The sequence below is a fragment of the Pungitius pungitius genome, chromosome 3 (genome assembly GCF_949316345.1).
Source record: "Pungitius pungitius chromosome 3, fPunPun2.1, whole genome shotgun sequence".
NCBI lineage: Eukaryota > Metazoa > Chordata > Actinopteri > Perciformes > Gasterosteidae > Pungitius > Pungitius pungitius.
In genome coordinates this window covers 9,014,174-9,028,485 of record NC_084902.1, presented here as the reverse complement: position 1 = coordinate 9,028,485, position 14,312 = coordinate 9,014,174, and the positions used below count along the sequence as shown (strand labels likewise).

The window sequence follows — 14,312 nt, the reverse complement described above, 5'->3', positions numbered from 1 at the left end:
ATTTGTAGAGATGTGTAAGCAGAACGGAAGAGATGGAAGAATCGATTGTAAGATGTTAAAGTGAATTTGTTGGAATCGTTTGTCATTCAAGACACGACTATAGATCTTTCCCCGTGCGTAATGGAGAGGGCGGATCACCGGACACGACTGTTGTGCGCAAAACCTGTTGAATGAGCGGTCCGAATCCAATTCTGTAAGTGACCGCGTAGTGCAATTACAATGTGTTGGGGTTCTAAGATCTACGTCTACAGTCAAACATTAGAGATGGTTGTGATCGCGTGGTGTTGCGTGACAACGCAAATAGGCTAAAAGCCCGATTACCCCCCGTACAAAGTCCTTTCGCGCGCTGTTGTTCGCTTCTCAAATCTTTGAAAAGATAAAAAAAAGTGTGACGGATCGCTCGTGTTGAACTGGCAAATGCAGACAGACAACCCTTGACGCTTGCCGGAGAAGTGTGAGACAAGTTAACTTGAGAAGAACTAAATCACTTCACTGAATACGTGGAACGGGGCATCTCAATGAAACATTCCTGCGCACCTGCCCCCCATCCAAGCTCCGCCAAAGTACAGACCTTTTTTTCTTTTTACTTGTTTTCAGTCAAACTAAAACATGGAGTCGATGACGATCTATACGTCAAACGCAACGCAGTAAAAGCAAAGGCAGGTTTTACACCCCGATCGTTGGGTAGCAGGAGAGAGAGAAACAGAAAGAAAGGGAGCGAAATCAATCAGCCACTAAAGCTCACTTCCCAATCCAGACGTAACAGATCTGAGTGCATCGTCAGGGTGTAGCCTGGTCTGACTCATCCCGCGAGTATACTGGGCTCCCCCCTCCGAGCCCTTCTCTTGTCGGAATCTGTCTTGCTTTCAAAATGTACACACGGGCCGCGGCGGTCTGCCACGCCACAGACGGGCCTGAGGACCTCTCCCCGCGTAACGGGATGACAAAATGCGGGTGATTCTAAAACCGATGAGATGTCCTGCTCTTCATACTTCACATGTGTTGAAATACTCTTGAAAAAAAAAAAAAAAACTGACATGAAATGGAACACCCCGCCCCCCCCCCCCCCCACCCCACATACACACAGGTTTAAAAAATGAATTAGCGAAACAAGATGTTTGCTCTATTAAAAATTAAGTGCATGCAAAAGGGCCAAAGTGTTATACAAATGCACAGGAACACTGGAACTACATTCAGTTTAATTCGTTGTGTGCAGGAGGCTCTGTCGACCGAAACTGGTTAAAACTGGAATCTCATTAATTGATGAAATAATTATAGCAACAGCTCTCCCTGCATCTCGATCAATCTAAGACTTTTTTTTTCCTGGAACTTTGTACAATTAATGATTGAAGCCCATACAATTCTACAGCAAAGAGACACGTCTGTTTTTTTTTTACTGATTAACAAATAGTCAGTTTGCAATAAACGTGTATTTTCCAGTTTCTCAGGCCATGTTCTGGCCTGTCGGGCCTGAAAGTAGATTCATACACACCCCTCGGCTGAGTTTGTCTCAATTGTATTTCCATAAAATGACAAGCAGCCTCCCAAATCATGACAAAGAAGAATGAGTGTATCCTCCACCCTCCTCTCCCTCTATTTATCCATCTATCCATCCTTCTCCCCCTCCTCTCCGCACTCATGTGCAGGTGTGTTGATGTGCAGCCAAACCAAAGCAACAAACGGTCAGTAATAACCTAATGAATGTCGAATTAATGACAGAAAGGGTATCGAGAAGAACACTAAATTGTGTTCAAAATTTGCAATGGTGTGATCCGAAATGTCTTCTGATGAAGCCGATGAAAATAAGCAGACTTGTGTGCCATTCTGGGAGGCGCGGCCGAACTGGGAAAAATACGCAGTACTAATGCATATGCATGTATGATAATACACCTCGCTTCCGCCCTTAAAATTGAGTTTATCAAAAACTACACGTATCTGAAATTCATCGCAGCCACGACACAAAACAAATCACGGTGTATTCGTGTGAAATTAGTGGAGCATGGCGCTGAAAAACAACGGAAAATGGAAGTTTGTTTTCCACTGCGTTATCTACATCTCTCCCGTTTCAAGCACTCTTTCCGCTCCAGTGGCTGTTTGCAGCCCCCCACCTCCCCTCAACAAACACACACACACACACACACACACACACACGCATACACACGCGCACACTCAGTACATCTCGTTCAGTCACGGGACAGGGCAATGTACAGTGCGTAAAATCGAAATAGACCCTGTAATCCAATTACATACAACAAAAACAGCACAGAAGCCCCCGCCGCAGCTGCAGCATGGCAGAGGGCACTGCCAAGGCCAATGTTGGAGACAAGGACCATGAAACACACGGATTGCCCCCTCCCAATTATAAAGAAATGCTCACGTTATTTCAAATGTGTACACTGACTAGGCTTATAATCAGGCATCTTCTCTTATAGATCAGTGCGTAAAGGAAACTGGGGAATATTAAGTGTAAAATAAATAAATATGATCTTTCTCCACCGTTTGGTTTTTGCAAAGTGAAAGAAAGCCATTATACCAAAGAACCATTGCAAAGTGAATCACTCTTTTCCATCTGCAGTATTTATAGCGGAGCTAATCAGTAGAGAATCTGATGCCACAGAAAATGGTGGATGAATAATTAGGCACGATGACAACTGAGTCTGCATACACCAACACTGCACAGCTTATTACAGAAAACAAACATATATATATGGCCTCGTCTTTTAAATATCCAACTGCGATCATTATCTACAAATGACAGGGCAGCGCTCGATATCGCCAGCATTAGTTCACAGATCCCTCAGAAAATAGATAGATGGATATATAGATACTGTATTGATCCTTAGGGGGAAATATGTGATCAAATGTATTGACCCTTGTTGCCACAGAGCCGCACACTCACGCACGCAGGGCCGAATCGGCGTATATGCAATATTTGAGTGCTTCATTCCAAAAAATGGCTAATAAAAACAATTTCCTCCATCTTCTACCCCCCCCCCCCCCCCCTCCCTCCTTCTACCTCCCCTTAACAAGCACACTCTTTCTCTCACACACACATACACACACATCTTATTTTTGTTGGGACAGCTGAGAGAAAGTCGGCAAATATTAAACTATACTTTTCCCACTTGGACTTTTGCAAGTGAACGGCCCACAGCTGTGGCCAGCATCAGCGCTCGAGGTCGCCCGCCTACCCGTGCGCGCGCCCGCAGATCTTTATCCGATTCAACAGCCTCCATATTCACGACACCTCCACGTATTCATCATGCAAAATGCAAATGTCCTTTTCACTCTAACTAACGCTATGTGCACGTTTGAGACCTATAGGTTTATGCTGCTCTTAGTCCAAATTAAGTAATTATAAATTTTAGACTCAAGCTTTTTTTTAATCGTTTTTAATCATATCGCCAGCTAATCACGATGAGACGTTGAGGACACAGGAGACATCCAAGCACTCGGTGAGGCGGAAAGCGACAGCTGACCATGGGGAAAAAAAACATTTTAAAGCAATAAGAAAAAGTTACCAGTCACCCTGCAAAGGTGATTTGGGGTTTGATTTGACATATCTGACCCCCCCCCCCCCCTTTGTGAATATATTAATCAAACATGAAACCTGGTCATTAATGCGCACAGCAAACTTCAGCGTTGCACTGGAGAGGGGACGGCATGCAGACAAGAAACACTTGAAGACAGAGATTGTCAACCCACCTTCTTGCAAAGAATACAGCAGAAGTAAAGTTACAAGCCACATGCCATTAAAAGCAGTTATATTTCACAGGAATGGTGTGCAGTCCCCCAAGAAGAGTGCACGGCGCAGCGGTCGGCCAGGCGAGGCTGCGTGCTGGACTGGTTCTGCTGATACACCCCGGCGGTCTCTCCAGCCCTGGTCCCGCACTCTCCGGCGCCGAGAAACGAGCCGCGGAGAAAGTACCGCCTCTGCTCCCTGTTCCCTCCTCCCCTTGACGGGACAGGCTGCTGTCGCCCCACCCCCGGCATCCTAACGCAGCGCCGTGATGGATAGGTGATAGGAACTAATGGAAGACCGCGCGCTACCTCCCGTATTACGCGCGCGCTATAGATATATGCTTTAATCCAATGCTTGGAGACTAAATGTACCACAATGCACCACCGCACAAGTCATTTAAATGTTGTTTTAATATGTGGAAGTAACAAAAGGAACCGTTGGTGGGGGGAAACGCCTGTGCGTATTTCTCATGCAAATAAACTCAAGAATTTCCATAAATCAGTTGCCATAACCAGTCATGCGCACAGATAATGAAAGTAAAATAAACATAATGTTCCATTGTAAAGTGAAAAAAGCACTAAGGAGTGTGGAGGGGAACAAGCGCAGCATAAAGCCGCAGCCTCAACTTCAGGTGAACGTGCGCTGCGCTCTGCTGTGTGTCCCCACAAACTCAAATCAATACATGACAATTCATAAAGAATAGGGGGCGTATTACCAATTAGACTAACGTAGAAGTTGTGTGTACGGTAATCAATGTCCAATAAATTCATTAAATTCAACTCATGAATCATCATCGATTGCCCCATTATTCCCCCGTCCTTTAACTGTCAACCAAACACTCATGTGACCCAATACTAATATATCCTTAAAGAATACTGTGAGTAACTCGGACTGCAAACTACTAAGATTAGAACAACATGTGCAGTCACGTGAGCTGTGTTTACACTGCAGTTCAGCAACTTCAGCACATAATGTAAACACCAGACTGGATAGGGTGTTTTAAATATTCAATTAATGTATCATAATCTGGGTCTGTTCATATTATCTTTAGAGGCCCCATTGAGAGTGGATGTCCCACCAGATGCAGTCAATACCACTGATTCATCTACTAGATTTTCTTCTAAATCATTTTCTTCCCCTTCTAATTGACAGTTGCGTAACCAAAAGTAGTCCCTGATTGTGGATTTCTGCCAAGGAAAGACAAGATGTGGCCTCTCTCACTCCCACTGAAGAGCCGCTGTGATGTGGCAGGCAAGGCAGCACTCTGCCTCCACTCTCCTATTATGCAACAGGTGGATGCACACACCCCCACGCACCCTCTAGATCTCATTCAAACAGACCCACTATAACCTGCACGTACAGAAAACCACACTGAGGACGCACGGTGTGCACAAAAGCACCTCCGTGGCAAATACTGTACATCGAGATATGTGCTCGAAGCTATATTTACAGAGGAACACTTTTCAGCTCTATGCAGAGTGCTGTATGGTGAGTGAACTTCTGGTTTGGATACTTTCAGGGAATTTAATCAGCTTCAAATATCCTCTCCCAATGGCAAACTGGTCGGATAACAGCACCCAACACCTTGATACTTGAACCAAGCTCCTCACACACAGAGGTCCTACCCTGCGGCAGTGTATGGTGACACTTGAAGGACTCACTCAAGACATCAAAAGGCAGCCGAGCAAGCTGGTTAAGAGGCTGATGTGAGTCAGCCTGACAGGTTGTACTGTAATGTCAGCCAGTGATCATCATGGAGCCTGACAGGCTGAGCCTGGGCCAGCAAGGCCAGAGAAAAGGCAAGCAGCTCCCAGACAGCTAAAGCGGCTGTCTGTGAGGATAGGACCCAGGACAAGCTGCCACACACCAATGAAACCAACCGCATTATTATGTGACTCTCTGGAAATGGGTGAGTCCGGCAGTGGACGAACAGAAAGCAAAGGATAAGTTAATGTGGATGTTAATGCTCAGACAATCGGAGCTCCCCCTCAGGCCGTGAATACATCATATTAGCGCTAATGTATCCACTATGAATGCACGGCCCGGCAGCTCAATGAGACCCAAGCAAGGTCGGGACTACCTCAGGAAGGGGGCTTGTGGTGCCACTGATTCGTGCAAGGTCACAGGGATCAAAAATGGGCGAGGGGAGTGAGCAGCACGGGGAGGGCCGGCGGTGGTGGACCGCGACTGGACGAGCTGCAAAAAGGCAAATCGTTCTATGACGGATCAGGCGGACGGCGTCGTGTTCCTTCAAAACCTCATCGAGGCGGTGCCAACAGGTCCTAAGCGCGGCCGAAGCCCGAGCGGTGGGCTGCCGTACTCCTTCTCCTCAGTGGCACCGCCCGGGCCAACTCCGCATGCCAGTGTGGGAAGGCGCCCCTGCATTAGGCTAATATGAATCACACCCCACCGTGCCGCAGTGCATTAACGGGAAGGGGCCGAGCGATGGAGCGCGTTTGCCTTTAAGCCAGCCATGCGCGATTGTTGTGGCAGATGTGTGAGAGTGTATCAGCAACTCGGGAAGGGTGTGCGCTTCCGTGAAACGTGTGTGTCTACATGGCGGCAAGGCACAGGACACGCAAAGCCGGCTGCTCTCCCGCCCCACGGTGGGGTCTGCGCGCACACGCATTTGGGGCTGTGTGTTTGCGTGAGCGCGTACGGGAATTTTTGCTCACGTGCGTGCACACGAACATGAGACATCAAGGGGTGCTAATTTATTCAAATGAGCTGGGGAGGATAACGAGAGGATGGGGTGAGGGGCGGAGGTGGCGAATGAGGGGGCTGGGGGGGGGCACCTTCTTCAACTAGAGGTTTGCCTCTCTCTTTTTTTCCACGTTGGCAAATGAGACTCTTTGCATGGCTGAGAGGGAGCGGGGCTACGGAGACGGGGTGGGGGTGTGGCGGGGGGGGGGGGGTGAGAAAGAGGATCCCATCTAAAAGAGAAAGAAGAAATTGGAGATGAGGGAAAACAGACAGAGCGCCCGCAGACAAAATACCACCACTTCCAAGATGGCTGCCGCTGGAGGCGTCCTCTGTGGGACCAACCAAGAGACCCGTTGCTCTCCCTCTGTAGTGGGTGACACACAAACACACGTTCCCACTTTAATGGCGAGTCCATCGAGCATAACGAGGAGAATGAAAGTTGAACAGCAGGATTAACATGGAGGATTTGAATTTGAGCGTCTTTGAAGACGCAGTTAGATGAACATGGCGGTGCCTTGTACAGAGATATTGATCAGAGATATCTAGTGACACCCAGTGGTCACAATTAAAGATGTAATCGTCGTCCATTTACTGAATTCACTGCATTGACTGATATACAATATTGGGAAACTATTTGACAACTCTAAATCAAAGGATCGGTCCAGTGGTCAAAAATGCCAATTTATTTCTCACTTCCAAGAAATTTCTGCTTTCAATGAGTTGTATATATGATTTGTTACTTCTAAAATATTTAGTTACTGTTAAATAAAATAAAAAAATGTCAGACAAACGTTTGCTTTGTTCTTGAAAAAACAGGATTACCAAAACCAGTTGGTGAGCCACCAGGGATGAACAAACACCAGTTGCTGCTCAGTCCGACTAACTGGGTATTTGTAAAGACATTTTCACTACAGTACAATATAAATCAGTTAGAATTTTTCTCCATGACACTCTCATGCTCCTCAAAAAACACACACGCACTTTTAGTCAAAACATTGGACATTTTTAGACATATCCTCAACACAACAAGCAGACCTCTTCATGCAATTGTCTTAAAAGTACTCAACATAGTTTCGTTATATTCTGCCTGTAAACTCTATTACATCAAACAGTAGCAAGCTTTGGGGTAACTTGTACAAATAAGAGATGAACAAACATAAACCATTGTAAACTATTGTTTACACTCAAATCTGTTATATCACATTAAGTGACCAATACACTGATGCGAGAGAGCTTGTAAGCGAACGTTGTTGAATTTAGCTGAAGGCACATTTTCCACCTTGACCCTCTGTGCTGAGATCTTATCACTTTCCCACGCTTTAACCCTCCTGTATCTACCTTACTGCGTAACGTGTTTCACAGACAGCTACACATAAGCTCGCACTCTAACAAAATGCACGTGTGACAAAACTAATGGAAATAAACACTAAAATGTTGTTGTGCAGGTCATGCTGCCAATTGAGGAAAGGGTTATTTAGTTATATGTATATATATATATATATATATATATATATATATATATATATTCCTCAATTAATGAACTTCATTTGTTTATCTTCTGGAAAACAGGTTAACAAGCAGCGACCGAGGCAGCTGGAAGGAACATTCATTTGAACTCTGTCCATATTCTGTATCCTTTATCACACAAGAAAGAAAAAAATCAGCAAGATAATTTGTGCAAATCTCTCCCATTAGAAGTCCATTGAAAAGACGGGACGGGTGTGTCCAAAACAAAGACACCGTAAACTTGTGTTTGCGTAGTGTTAAGTTTAAACTACCCGTTTTGTTTTTAAACTACACATTCCTGACCAGCTTTTAAATATGTACGTCTCCCGGAGAGTCAGACAGTTTAGTGCAGTTGAAAAGCACTGAAGATTCTTTCATGAAACCTTCAAAAACAAAGTGATAGCTATGAATAAAGATGATGTAGCAAATGTAGTTAAGTTTATGCATCTATTCTTTAACCTACAGCAAGAATTCCGAGATAAAGTACTTTTCCCAACGAAAAGCACATTTCCTTGTAAAATGCATGTGTAAATGTTTATTGAAGCTACGGAAGCTTAAATCAAATTGCCAAATTGTTTCGGGACACACTGCGCTGACTAAACACAACGAGAGAGAAACAGCATGTATCTTTGATGTTAGTCAACTTCTTGCCTGTAAAAAAAAGTCAAATCTCAGCAGATACCAGTCCTAGATGCTTAGTCGCTGACCAGCACACGTAGCCTGCATTTGTTTCTGTGTTGTTCCCCAAAAAAGCCATCGCGGTGCTGTGATGCTATCAGCCGGGGAACTGCGTGATGAATAGCTTCCCAACTGAAGCCCTTATGGGATGCAGATGACCCGCGCCCTGAGGGGTCCAACCGGCAAAACCGCCTTCTTCACCGCTCGGCGGGTTGATGTGCTGACTTTCACAACAGCGTGGTCCTTCGTTTTTTTCCCACGGATTCAGGAGGCTGGGTGGAGGGGGAGGGCGGGGGGGGTGGTGTAGGAAGTCCTTGGGACTCACCCGGCTGACAGCTCCTGTCTCTGCCGGTAACGACGTATTTATTCAGGGATAATTAATCAGGTGCGGTTTTCTGCCGGTTATGATTAATCACAAAGCGCTTTGTCAGGTGTGCTCGGCTTCAGCTCGCGGGACGTCCTGTGTCACGTGGTGAATGAATGCAACTCGACATGGGAGCCCTTTATGGCTACTAAGTGCTACTAAGTTCCCCACACCAGCTCGTTTGACGGTGCCCTCAGTGTTTTTGTTTTATCTCTGATAACCTGTAAACTTTCTCACACCGTTGTCTAGTGTAAAGCTGGCGGTAAAATCCGTGACGAACGTTTGATTAAATTTACTTTTAACTTTACTTTTCACCTACCAGTTGTTTTCACCGGTGTTTCGGCTCATTTGAGTCCCCTCTCTTCGGCCAGCAGGGTTCACGTCGCGAGGAGGGAAGTGGCGGGTCTTCTTGTGCTCATGTTGGGTAACCGGCGCCACCTAGTGACCGTTGTGGATACTACAGGCCAAAGGGACAATATAACATCCGCTTTTAGCAGAGGAAACACTGACGTATTGTTACTAAAATTAAGCGCAGCAATAAGCTCCAACAAGAGGAAGTCCCCGTTTGGGGATGGGAATCCCCCCAACACGTGGCTGAATGTGAGGAAAGGAAACTGTAGGAGTTTCTGCTTCTGAGACAAGTCGTTCCATTATGTAATCTGTACCTATGCTTATTTTTATTTGTATTTAATAAATGTCTAACTTACATTTGTTATTGCATATTGAGTTGTATATAATGATTATACATTATGTGCTTTGACATTTTTGTGGTCTTATTTATTTTATGCTTTATACAGTTGTGGTCAAAAGTTTACATACACTTGTAAAGAACATAATGTTATGGCTCTCTTGAGTTTCCCATTATCTCTACAAGTCAGATTTTTCTCTGATAGAAGTATCTGTTTCAAGCACTCTTCGTCACAAAAAAGTTTGGTTGTTTTATGACTTTATTATGAGTTAACAGAAAAAGTGACCAAATCTGCTGGGTCAAAAATATACATACTGCAACATGAATTTGCAATTTTGGTGACTTAGAAAGTTAGAGTTAACCCCCCAGAACCACCAAAAAGCAGACCTGCCAAGAATTAGAAGGTGCTGGAACACAGGTGCCAATGTCCACAGTCAAGAGTGTTTCGCATCTCCATGGACCGAAAGGCTGCAGTCCAAGAAAGAAGCTCTTGCTCCAAAAGCGGCACCTTAAGGCTTGACTGAAGTCTGCTGCTGATCACATGGACAAAGATAAGACCTTCTGGAGGAGAGTTCTAAACAAAAATCTAGCTGTTTGGTCACAATGCCTTTAACCCCAAGAACGCCATGCCTTACCAAGCACGGTGGTGGTGGTAGTATTATGCTGTGGAACTGTTGCTTTACAGATATAAAATGGAGAATGGAATATAATGAAGGAGGATTACCTTCAAATTCTTCAAGATAACCTAAACTCATCAGCCTGAAGGTTGGGTCTTGGGCGTAGTTGGGTATTCCAACGGGACAATGACCCCAAACACACATCAAAAGTGGTAATAGAATGGCTAACTCAGGCTTAAATTGGGGTTTTAGAGTGGCCTTCCCAAAGTCCTGCCTTAAATCCCATTGAGAACATGTGGACAATGCTGAAGAAACAAGTCAATGTCAGAAAGCCATCAAATTTACCTGAATTGCACCAATCCTGTCAAGAGGAATGGTCAAAGATTCAATGAGACGCTTGCCAGAAGCTGGTGGATGGATACCAAAAGCTCCCAATTGAAGTGAACATGGACAAGGGACATGTAACCAAATATTAGCACTGCTGTATGTACATTTTTGACCCAGCAGCGTCACGGTTTGGTTCTTCTTCCTGTTCCTTTTGTAGTTACATGTCTCTTGTGTCCCTGGGTAACTTCTCTTCCTGCCTTGTCCTGTGATTGCCTGATTGTTTTCACCTGTGTCCAATCACCTGCACCTCCCTAGTGTATTCAAGCCCTGTGCGCCTGTTGTCCCCTGTCGCGTCATTGCACATTGTTCCGTGTTGCATGTGGAGGTGGGTTCTGATTCCCGGTGACGTTATTTTAAGTTTCATTAAAGAAGCATGTTTTTGGAAACTCTGCGTCTGAGTCCTCCCTGTGCCTACCTGCACCAGCTGTACGTGACAAGCAGATTTGATCACTTTTGATCAACCCATAATAAAGTCATAAAAGAACCAAACTTCAGGAATCCTTTTTGTGACAAAGAAGTATCTGTTCCAATCACTCTATCAGAGAAAAATCTGACATGTAGAAATAACTTTTGACCACAACTGTATAGTTATGTAATGTCTCATAATGGCTTTACACCTGATTAGAGTTTCTAATATTATGTTGTAAGAGAAAATGTCCAAAATGAAGCTGTCAATCTTAAATATTTTAGAAAAACATGAAGTGTTATAGTTAATATGGAAGGGAGCATATTTATGAATTCATTGATGTGTGAATTTACAAAGCATTTCCCAATCCAGATGGTCCTGTAGTTATATCTAATATGGTAAACACAGCCAGGTTGGAAACACTTTATTAGTACAAAAGTCTCATATCCTTACACACATGACAGCATTTTAGCACAGTGCAGCACTCTCCTTGGTTCCTGGCTGGTTCTGTTCAGTTTAAACATTTTCCAAAACAGGTTTGGGCTGGAGAAGATAAAAAGGCAGTTTTGATTTTGTCATTTTTTGTTTTAGTTTTCACCAACTGTTAAAAATAGATTCTCACATTTAACCTAAAATGACAAAGATTATTAATATCATTATTTTCATAGCCAACAGGTGTCACTTTAGAGCTGTATTTAATTTCCCTTACCTTGGATTTACCACAGTTGGTGATCTTGTTGCCTTTAGTAAGAAACAAGATTAAGAGATTAGTTTGTCCCAAAGATCACAACTATTGAGCTTTTCTTTCAACAAAGCTGCACCGATAACAACCCTGATTGAAACATAGTCGTAGGATTGGAGCAATATATACAACACACACACGCACGCACACACACACACACACAACTGACGTCATATTCTCTTTTACAAGCAGTTTTGTCTTCCGTCACTCTTCAAATACCTGTTTGTGGCTGTTGCTCAGCCGGTGACTTACCTGCCAACAGAAGGATGGAGAGGAACACAAGGACTCCGGCGAAGACCAGACCTCCGACACGTAGTGTGTGGTAGTCTGCACAGATACATAGAACCATGTCAACACCCATCCTTCATAGTCTCTTTCCTATGCTTTCCCTTTCAGCCGATTTCCAGCTGCTGTCATTCATTTGTTTCTTCTATTTCTTACTTTATTGACACATTTAACATCTATGTGCTGGCCGGAAACCCCCTGTTTACCCCGTGCATGCTTTCCCCCTCCTCTTTTTAGAGCACTGGCAGAAGTTATAAACATTTATTTGAAGCTATTTTATCCACTCAGACACACTTTGCCCAAGTTGTAGTTACTTACCATATACAAAGTCTGCATCCAAGTCGATGTCTGCACAGTAAAGAAACACAGTAAACATTAAGTAATTTGACCAAAACATACAGTTGCTGCAGAGAAATATTCTGAAATCCTTTTTCTAACTCTTGATCATTAAATTGATCCAATGTGTAGTGATGCTAACACATGGCTCACTGTAATCGCTACATTCACTATTGGTCCATACCTCGCAGGGGTATTTAACACAGACAGCAAGCTGTTTTTGCGTAGTTTGAGGTCAAAGTACAAATGTTCCAACACATTAAAGCAATGTAATCTTTTATTAACGCCCACAAGCACTAGCTGATTTGAGAAAAAATGAGAAAGTGAGCCTTCACTGTGAGCCTGCTGGACACCGACATGCCAACGTCACCCAGAGAGTAATACATTTGCCAGTTAATAAGTCAACTGTGCTCCACCCGGGGACATTTCTGCTGTTGTTCAACTTTGAATCAGAATAATAGAATCGCCATGACTTGCCATTATTATGTCACTCATATAGTGTCATATTAAAGTGGCTCTTTCCCTCCTGTTTGTAGATAATCAGCAGCTCAGGTGCGGCGTAACTTACCTGGAGGAGACATGATGCCTGGTCTGTTTGTATTCTCTTTTGACAAAACTGTGGGGGGGGGGGGGGGGGGCATAATGCAAACAGTTAACAAAAGGCAAGTGAAGACAGCCGGTGGCAGCTGGTGGTCGGGGCACGTTTGCTGTTTTTAATCTTGTTTTCAAATAATGACAATAAAAGTATTCACCATCAAATCTGGTATCTCAAATCTGTTGTTGGCGTGGAGGGATGTGTGTGCGCATTTTGTTTCAATAGTGCCTCCGTTTAAATTGGATTTGAGTGTTGTAGAGGCTCGTTTAAACAGGCTTATTCACTTCAAATGAGATGCAGTTGAAAGCTTGGAAACTCTATACGTCCTGATAAATTGCCTCCCTGGCTTACCCCACTACAGATTCAAGAACAAAGTGATTGCGTTGCTCTTCACTGAGAACTTTAAGAGGCTAATGCCGATATTGATCCCCGTTACTCCCCCACTTCTCTCTGCAACCTTTAAGTGCACACACACACACACTCAAGCTTCTCGTTTGATCTACATCTCCTGACCTATAATCATTAACCTGCACAGATTAACAGACTAGAAAGGCCACTTGCTGTCTCCTTTGAGTTGAAGCACGTCACTGTGAATTGTGGACCTTGGTGCTTTCATTCATTATGTGGCTGGGCCTTTTTAAGGCACCACTGAGCATAAGAGCATATCGGGACAGTTACTCATTAATGTATTACAGCTCCAATATCCATTAACCTTCAACCTTGCACAGTTTGACAGAGGTTAAAGATGGGTAAAGGAAAAGCAGCCGTGGTGAAACCAACGTAACACACTGGAGAAATGATACGCAATGATTTCACCCCTAACATGCAGTTATGCATCAATGTTGTTATATTTATCCAGTGGGTTGCAATTAACATGATCAATGACAACAGAGAAATCTGTTGTCTGTGCTAACCCACTTCCACGACAAATATTACAACTTGTTCGTTTTTATATTTTGCCTCTTTAAACAATGGAGAAAACTTGGGAAGTTAAACCATGCACGGCGCGAATGACAATGTCGATTTGACATAGAAAAAAAACATTTGAAAAAACATGGATTAACAGTACCAATTTACAGAATATTAGACGCACATGACTTTATTTGTATGGCTTGCAGATCTAATCGAATTCACGATTCAATTGGAAATCAAGTTTTTACTCACATGAGCTGCTGACGGCTCTGTATTTCTTCCGCCAAGGTGTCTGTGTTGGTGTCCCCTTCTGTGTCAGGAGTAGGTGGTCCCTTCCTAACAGATCCACCC

General features: G+C 44.0%; 1 protein-coding gene across 3 annotated transcripts in view; it reads right to left on the bottom strand.

The window, feature by feature from the left end:
- dscaml1 (Down syndrome cell adhesion molecule like 1) overlaps positions 1-3,925 on the bottom strand; it is a 77,614-nt gene extending 73,689 nt beyond the window's left edge. The window contains exon 1 of one of the 3 annotated variants that reach the window (XR_005119521.2): positions 3,706-3,925. Coding sequence is in view for 2 of the 3 variants with exons in the window: in XM_037457822.2 (XP_037313719.2) it covers positions 3,706-3,748 (43 nt within the window). In the remaining variant the exon portion in view is untranslated. The remainder of the gene's footprint in view (positions 1-3,705) is intronic. The other 2 variants (XM_037457822.2, XM_037457843.2) reach the window with 2 other exon arrangements.
- Between the last annotated feature and the right edge of the window lie 10,387 nt (positions 3,926-14,312).